The sequence below is a fragment of the Fukomys damarensis genome, unplaced genomic scaffold, assembly GCF_012274545.1.
Source record: "Fukomys damarensis isolate Sample0158 unplaced genomic scaffold, DMR_v1.0_HiC HiC_scaffold_13, whole genome shotgun sequence".
Lineage (NCBI taxonomy): Eukaryota > Metazoa > Chordata > Mammalia > Rodentia > Bathyergidae > Fukomys > Fukomys damarensis.
Window position 1 is genome coordinate 13,581,426 of NW_022900925.1, and position 8,746 is coordinate 13,590,171.

Below are 8,746 nucleotides of genomic sequence, written 5' to 3' on the forward strand. Positions count from 1 at the left end.
AAAAGTGAATTACTCAGGGAGCTTTAAAATGCTTTAGACAGGCTCTTTTGTAGAGATTCTAATTTATTGGGGGATGGCACAGAAATCAATACTTTAAAAAATGTGTGGTCTTACTACTCAAGGTATAATCTTTACACCAGAAGAGTTAATATCACCAAATGTAAAATTTGAACTTTAAAATGTAGAATTTTAGGCCCCATACCATAGCTACTAAATTAACATTTAACAGATAACTGTATACTTTATATGTTAATTGTTTTGGAAGCTCTGCCCTTTGTGATTCCTGTGTGTGGCCCGGGCTGAGAACAACACAGGTATGAGGTGAGAAGTTGAGAGGCACCATTTGCAGGAGCACCAAACTTGTGCCTGAGCACAAAACTTTTGTCTGATCAGGACACAGTCTATAAGTGATGTCTTCATGATTTGTAATTCCTACTAGGACCCTAGATGAGTCCCCCTAATTTCCCAGGGAAGCAACATTCTGAGAAATCAGGTGTGTAAACAATTTCATCAACTTTTCTAATTGCAGGAAGTAAACATGTGATATCCAAATGTAAAATAAGCTATTAATGGTTTATTGTAGCTAGATTAAAACAATATCAGGAAGAAAAATTCTGGCAACTGGGCAATTTTATTTCTTTATGGGAGGACCTTCTCTGTGCCTTCATGGCCTTTGGCTTTCTTGCCTCTGAGGTACCTAAGTATGGATATCTGTAGACAAAATGGAGTGAGGTCTCAAAGGTAGAAATTATATTTTTTGTCTTTCTATAAATTTATGAATGTTTTTATCAATATTTTTATACCAGGATCAATGAATCATGTGAATATAAACATAAGGAGCAAATTGTTAGTAAGGTCACACATACCAGCTTTTCTGGTAGTTTAGGATGAGGAGTGGGGTGGTTGTATAATCTGGAGTTACAGCCATGAACTTTGTAACAGTGTCAAGAGTTGGTGTGATGTGGTTCAAGACAGTGAGTCCAGAAAGGATTTAGTAGGAATAGTGCTTTTGAACTTAAATGGGATTTTGCTGATTTAAATTATGCTAGATGTATGTCTCAGCCTGGACTACAGCCAGCAAATACTCATGAAACATTGGCCACATCCAGGCACTAGGCGTATATTGGTCCTGCTGTAGTGATGAAGACAGGCATCACTTTTGAGCGGACAGGAAAGTAACCTGTAAACAAGTGATCAAGGATATTGAGTACTATGAGATGAGCACATGATGCTGTGAGGACATAGGAGCAGTCTTACAGGGATCCCTAAGTTTAGCCGAGGAATTGACACGTAACATACCTGCAGTAGGAGTAAGTGAGGTGAAGAGGGAGCAAACAGAGCATGAGGTTAAGCAGGGACACGAGCAAATGTGAAAAGGATGGGAGCCAAGAAACGACTTAGGAGTCAAGCATTGCTGCATAGGGAATGAGATATTGTTCAAGATGAACATATAGATATATGTTTATTTTTATTTTAAGGTAGACTATATTTTTTCTTAAAGATGCTGGAGACAGAGAATGAAAGGAAGGAATCAAACTGTCTTCTCAGAATTCATTCTCCTGGGTCTGCCTATCCATCCAGAGCACCAGCACCTGTTCTATGCCCTGTTCCTTGCCATGTACCTCACCACGGTCCTGGGGAACCTGCTCATCATCACCCTCATTCAACTGGACTCCCATCTCCACACACCTATGTATTTTTTTCTCAGCAACTTGTCTTTCTCTGACCTCTGCTTTTCCTCTGTCACAATGCCCAAGTTGCTGAAGAACATGCAGAGCCAACTCCCATCCATCCCATATGCAGGCTGCCTGGCCCAAATGTATTTCTTCCTGTTTTTTGGAGACCTGGAGAGTTTCCTGCTTGTGGCCATGGCCTATGACCGCTATGTGGCCATCTGCTCCCCCCTGCACTACACCAGCATCATGAGCCCCCAGCTGTGTGTGTGCCTGGTGGTGCTGTCCTGGGTGCTGACCACGTTCCATGCCCTGTTGCACACCCTGCTCATGGCCAGATTGTCTTTCTGTGGAGACAATGTGATTCCCCACTTCTTCTGTGACATGTCTGCTCTGCTGAAGCTGGCCTGCTCTGATACTAGTATCAATGAATTGGTGATATTTGTCACGGGAGGCATCATTCTTGTCATTCCATTTCTGCTCATTATTGTTTCCTATGCACGAATTGTGTCGTCTATCCTTAAGGCTCCTTCTGCTCGAGGTATTCACAGGGTCTTCTCCACCTGTGGTTCCCACCTCTCTGTGGTGTCTCTGTTCTACGGAACAGTCATTGGCCTGTACTTGTGTCCATCAGCTAATAATTCCACTGTGAAGGAGACAGTGATGTCTCTGATGTACACGGTGGTGACTCCCATGCTGAACCCCTTCATCTACAGCCTGAGGAACAGAGACATGAAGGGAGCCCTGGGAAGAGTCATTTGTAAGAACATTTCTTTCTGTCCATGATAGTAATGTTTGTAAATCTTATGTAATTTTATTGTAGAAATATTGATTTCTAAACATCATTCTTGACCTTTTTTCCCCACCAAGGAAATTTCTGTGCAAGCAAAATATTACATAAATGTCCAAATAAGTCAGACAACTGAAGTGAGGATGTGTAGTTGATGTAGAAAGGAGTTCTCAGTGACATGGTAGGAAGGTTTTCCTATTGCTTAATTCCAAGTGACCGGAGCAAGCTTAATGTAAAAGATTTTAGTTGAGTTTCTCACACCAGAGAAACAATGTGATATTTACACATGCACATCCAATTTATTTTACTTAAGAGTCTAATCTCAAGGAAGAAAACATATAATACATAATGTGAAATAGGAAGAAATTGTTCAAAAGGGAAAGGGGGAGGGGGAAAAGAAGGAAGGTAAAATAACAAGAAAAGGCAAAAAAATTTTTTTTTGAGGCAGGGTCTCACTATGTAGTTGAGATTGACCTGGAACTCACTATGTAGCCCAGGCTGGTCTCAAACTCATAGTGATCCTCCTGCCTCAGCCTTCTGAGTGCTGGGATTACAGGCGTGTGCCACCACAACTGGCAAGAAAAGGAAAACAATGGAACCAAAGCTTTTGTAAATAGAGAGGCTGGGGATTTAGCTCCGTAGTCCCGCCGCCTGCCTTGCAAGTGCTAGGTCCTTAGTTCGATCCCTGGATCCAAAAAATAAATGAACTAATAAACAAACAAACAAATAAATAAATAGGAGAGGGGTTGAAGGGAAGAGAGGGAATTGGGAGAAAAAGAATCGACATATACCATGTACAGGTACAGACTCCCTATGATGAATGTGATCATTATGTATATTTAAATTGTGCCAATAACATTAATTTTAAAAGGTTTTAGTTGAAATCTGCATGTAGATGTTAAACCACTAAATTACTATATATCATCTTTATTTATTTTTATTTTTATTGTTTGGTATCAGCAATTGAACTTGTTACCTTCCTCTTGCAAGACAGGCAGTGGCTCCACTGAGCTAAATCCCCAGCCCCCAAATTTAGTTATCACCTTGTGGCCCAGGCTGGCCTTGAACTCATGGCACTCGTTTTGCCTCAGCCTCCTGAGTGCCGGGATTACAGATGTGTGCCACCATGCCTGGCTTATGTGTTATCTTTAAAATCATCTTTTATTGATATTCTCTCCTATCACACCAATACTAATCCCTTAATATCTGTTTCCTCCTCCTTATTCTAAACTACACAGTTAACTGTTGGATAAAATACCTCTTTCTGAGTGTTCTTATCATTTTGTCTTTTAACTTTTTTTGTATTTCATTTCAAATTTGAAATTAAAAAAAAAAATCCTGACTTTAGCCTAAAATGAACTTTCAACTTTCTTTGTTGTAATAGTGTAATTTGAATTTTTGTTTGTTTAATTTGAATCATATCTAGGGGCCCAGAAGTTGTCCCCTTAAGCATGAGGAAGAAAGCCAGAGTCTGCTGATCTACCTCACTTTTAAAGATCTCTTCCCCTTCCTTGTTATTTCATTTTATCAATAAATTTTGCATCCATGATCTTACTCATTCTTGTGAGAAGGCAGCAATGAAAAGCAGTCTTACTATTGTGTTCAAGGTTGGAAAATGTGGAATTTGAACTTGTTAAGGTCCAAGTGTGGGTCAGCAGCATCATGCAGGTTTTCAATCGTGGTCCATTACCTTTGTTGGTGTCCCCCTAAGTGGTGGCATCTAAACTTGTTATTTCAGTCTTCTCTTAGATGACACTGACCTCCACGTCACTATGGGTTTGACCTTCTCCAGGTCCCAATTTTGATTCTCATCTACCCAGTGGACTTCTTCACCTGATGTTGTATGGCGTGCACAATATTGAAAGCTGTTATTTACCCAGGACTGGTAACTGTTTTACATTCCATTTCTTACTTATATCGCCTCCCATGTAGTTACACACGTGTATGTCTATGATATGTAAGTGTATGTACATACACAGCTCCTGAACTTAATTTGTTTTCTGATTTTGGAAAAGATGGCCGCGTTTGAGTTTGTGTGGGAAAGATGGCCATGGTCACATTTGTCACTGAATGCAGTTTGCAAACAAAACCAAAATTTGCCAAATGCTTGTATTTGGGAACCAAATTATTTGTAAACAAAAGCATTCATGAACTGAAAATGTTGTTCAGGCTGTTTTTCTTTGTTATTTAATATTATGGCTTGACCTATTTTAAGATTCTCCGTGTTTTGATAAAAATCACACTAACTTCTATAATGAATAAACTCGAGTCTTAGTGGTGTGGTACGATGAATGTTTTGGTGTTTCCCCCCCCTCTACAATTAGTTGGCACTGGGCTTGGAAAGCATATTTCATGCTGTCAGGCTGATGGAGGCAATATCATCTTCAGCATATAGTTTCCAAAGACACCTCGGGTGTTAACATCTAGTTGAAAACAGGTGATGAGTAGGGAATCACAAGAAAGAGTTTAATGGACTTGGCCTAAAGGTGGTATACATCTCTTCACTGTATGGCTCACATCTAGATGCCCCCCTCATTTGCTCATAGGTGGGGCTTCTGAGAGTGGCTGGATCATAGGTAAGTGATAAGGCTTAGTCCATCGATTGGTTTAGCATAGATCTCAGTGTAGACAGTGGGCTTACTGAAGAGGGAAGACCCACTCTGTGCGTGAGTGGCACCAATCAATAGGCTTGCAGCCTGGATGAAGTGAAAAGAGAAGGAGGTGTCACTGTCTCCTGCCCATCACTCTGTGAGCTGTTTTTTCTCTGCCAAGCTGCCCTGCCTGGGAGCCAACCGACTGTCAGCTGAATGTTTACAAACTGTTACCTAAAACAAACCTTTCCTCCTTTTACCTTGTGAATATCAGGTATTGTGTCTCAGCAGTGAGAAAGTAAGTACGACACTGGCCTGTGTTTCCCCCTTCTAGAATTCAGCTATGTAGCTCAATTTCAATACAAATAAATAACTGGACTACAGAATATGCTTGGATTCCATCAGTTTTGCACACACTCACTTAAAATATGTCTTTATGTGGACTTTGTGATATTTGTTTCATATATTATTCATGTAACTATCACGATAGCCAGAGCTTGGAATATGCACAGTTGAGTAGTGCACAATGGAGTTCGAAGCTCAGTGCGTGGCTTTCATTACATGGTGGAATGAGGAGTTTATATGTAACTGGTGGCAAAATTGCGAGGCATTTTTAAGGGTTTGCATAATTGCTTTAGAATTTTGAAATATAAATTAAAAATGTAATTTTATTTTTAAGTTAAAAACAATGTAAAAATGTACATATTTGGGTGTACCATGTGTTGTTTGAATATCTATATTGCCCTATAGATATATATCTAAAGATATGGATATATCACATATTTCAGTGAGATTAACCTGAGTTTCATTATTTTTATGGTAAAAACATTCAAAATTCTTTATTGTAGCTTTTTGTACAGTGCATTGTGGTTGTCCACAGATACCTACTGTGGAACAGTGAGAACTTTACTAGACCCCTACTGTGCAGTACGTAGAACTTCACTAGAACTTCTTATTCCTGTCTAACTATAGCTTCATACTAATCGGCCAGTCTTTCTCCACCCATCCTTCTCCTCTCCTCTCCCCAGTTACTCTTGAAAACTAATTTTATGAGCCAGGCGTGGTGGCACACACCTGTAATCCCAGCACTCGGGAGGTGGAGGCAGGAGGATCACTGTGAGTTCGAGACAAGCCTGGGCTACATAATAAGTTCCAGGTCAGTCTCAACTACATAGTTAGTGAGACCCTGTCTCAAAAAACCAAAAACCAAATACAAACAAACAAACCTAATTTTATGTATTTAGGGGTTCCAACATGATGTCTTGATACGCAGTCATAGCCACATAACAGCATTTGAGTCAGTGATGGGTTATATGTACAGCATTGGTCTCACCAGATTATATTGCTGAGTAATATTATAGCTGTCTTAGGCAGTCTAAGTATATTCTATAATATTTGCCAAATGACAGAATGTCTAATAATACACTGTGGAGAACTCTCCACCCAGCAAAGCTGCCATCAAGAACTGAAGAAGAAATATAATATAGAAATGTGGGCCTGTCTTACAGAGATTGCTAAGGAAAATTCATTAAACAGAAACGAAAGGCTGCTACTAAATAGCATAAAAATGTATAGGAGCATAAAACCTAATGGTATAAGTAATACACAACAGTATTCCAGTATTCAGATGATCTCAGTACTATAAATAGTTACTTTATGCTTCCTTCAAGAAACAGAGGACAAAATTATTCACAGTGATGATAGCTGAAATAAACCATCAAGGTTACATATTGCAAAATGATATAAATGACATATTAAGAGAATATAGAAGTAAAAGTGTAATTATTTGCATCAAAGTTAAGTTGTTATCAGTTTGAAATTGACTACTATAAATGTAAGATGGTCTCTGAACCCTCAGCCAAAAAGGAAAAAATAGACAAAAGAAAAATTTAAAAAGATTCATTACTATAGAAAACCATCAAACCACTAAGGAAGTCAGCAAGTGTGGAAGAGAGAAGCAAAATATCTACAAACACATGAAGAAAATAAAATCACAGTAGTAAGTCCGTACCTATCAATAATACCCAGAAATGAAAATGTATTTTAAAAATGTCCAGAATGAAGGAATGCATAAGAGGGCAAAAAAGGAGGGGTAAGAAGAAGAGGAGAAAGAAGAGGAGGAGGAGCTGGGGAGGAGATTCTCCTAAAAGGAACTCAGTTCACTTTTGGGGGGGGTACGGGGATCAATCTCGGGACCTTGTGCCTGCAAGGCAGGTGGCAGCACCACTGAGCTAAATCCTGGTCCTCCTTCCCTTCTGTAGACACACTGAGACTGAAAATGAGGGGATGGCAAAAGATATTCTATGCAGATGGAAACCAAAAAAGAGAAGTAGCCATACTTGTATCTAACGAATTAGATGTTAAATAAGAACTAGAAAAACTAGAAAGGAATTATACATTGATAAAGGAGTCGATTCATCAAGAGGATATAACAACTGTAAATCTGTATGTGCACAACCGTGGGGCACCTCTTTATACAAAGCGAGTATTAAGGAGGTGGAAAACAGGTGGATTGCAGCATACGAATAGCAGGGAGCCTCAGCTCCAGCTGAAGATCAGTGTGGAAACAGAATTTGAACAGCACAGTCTAAATGGAACTAACAAACATATAAAAAATATTCCACCCTAAAGTGGCAGAATACACATTTGTCTGAAGTGTATATGGAACATTCTCCAGGATAAATCATATATTAGACTATAAGGCAAGTCTTAGCAAACTTCAGATGATTGAAATTATACTGAAAGCCTTTTGCTGGACATGCTGGTATAAAACTATAAATCAATAACAGGAGGAATTTCAGAAAATTCAAATACCTGGATATTAAACAATATGCTTCTGGACAATGAATGGGTCAGTGAAGAAATTAAAAAGGCGATTAAAAATACCTTGAGACAAATGAAAACAGAAGCACAACATAGCAAAATTATGGGATGCAGCAAAAGTAGATTTAAGAAGAAAATGTATAGCAATAAACACCCAGATCCAATAAAGTTCACAACTAACTTCTAAGGAAAATATAAAAAGAAAAATTGAGCCTATTGTTAGCAGAAGGAAAGAGACAGTTTGTAACGTCTTTGGTCAAGAAAAGTGCAAGTCATGGTGGCTTCACTATTGACTTCTACATAAACACTTAAAGAACTCATACCAATTCTTTATGAACTCTGAAAAAATTTATAGAAGAGGGAATACTTCCAAACTTATCATTACCCCAAAATCAAAGCCAGACAGGGACAACTGCCTAGTACCCTTTTTTCTTTTTTTAATCTTATGAGAAAATGAAATTTTGTAACAAAACATAAGTGAACAATAATAGCTGATACACCATGTATCATCTTCAAAGTAGTTACTCAGAGTATAAGACATAGATAAAAAGATTCTTACAAAGAAGAAACAGATAATGCAAAAATTTAATGAACTAAGATGAATTAGTAGTATATATTTCCATAAGGAAAGATAAATTTGAGGCATGTGTAAGTAAATGAAGGCAACCTGAGAATATAATATTAAGTGAAATAAGGCAACGCACTAGCTTAAAATTGCCTGGTTTCTCCTATATGAGAGAGACAACACACACACACACACACACACACACACACACACACACACAAAGGGCAAAATAGAAGAGAGATAAATAGGAAGTAGGGAGAAGTTCCAATATTCTTGATGAACATAGACATAAAACTCTTTAACA

At 38.5% G+C, this 8,746-nt stretch overlaps 1 protein-coding gene across 1 annotated transcript in view; it reads left to right on the top strand.

Annotated features, from left to right (window-relative positions):
• Nucleotides 1-2,459, top strand: part of LOC104853450 (olfactory receptor 1468) — a 5,062-nt gene extending 2,603 nt beyond the window's left edge. Inside the window, exon 2 of the mRNA XM_010611395.1 lies at nt 1,502-2,459. Within this exon, the coding sequence (XP_010609697.1) occupies nt 1,518-2,459 (942 nt within the window). The 5' untranslated portion in view covers nt 1,502-1,517. The remainder of the gene's footprint in view (nt 1-1,501) is intronic.
• Nucleotides 2,460-8,746: the final 6,287 nt, after the last annotated feature.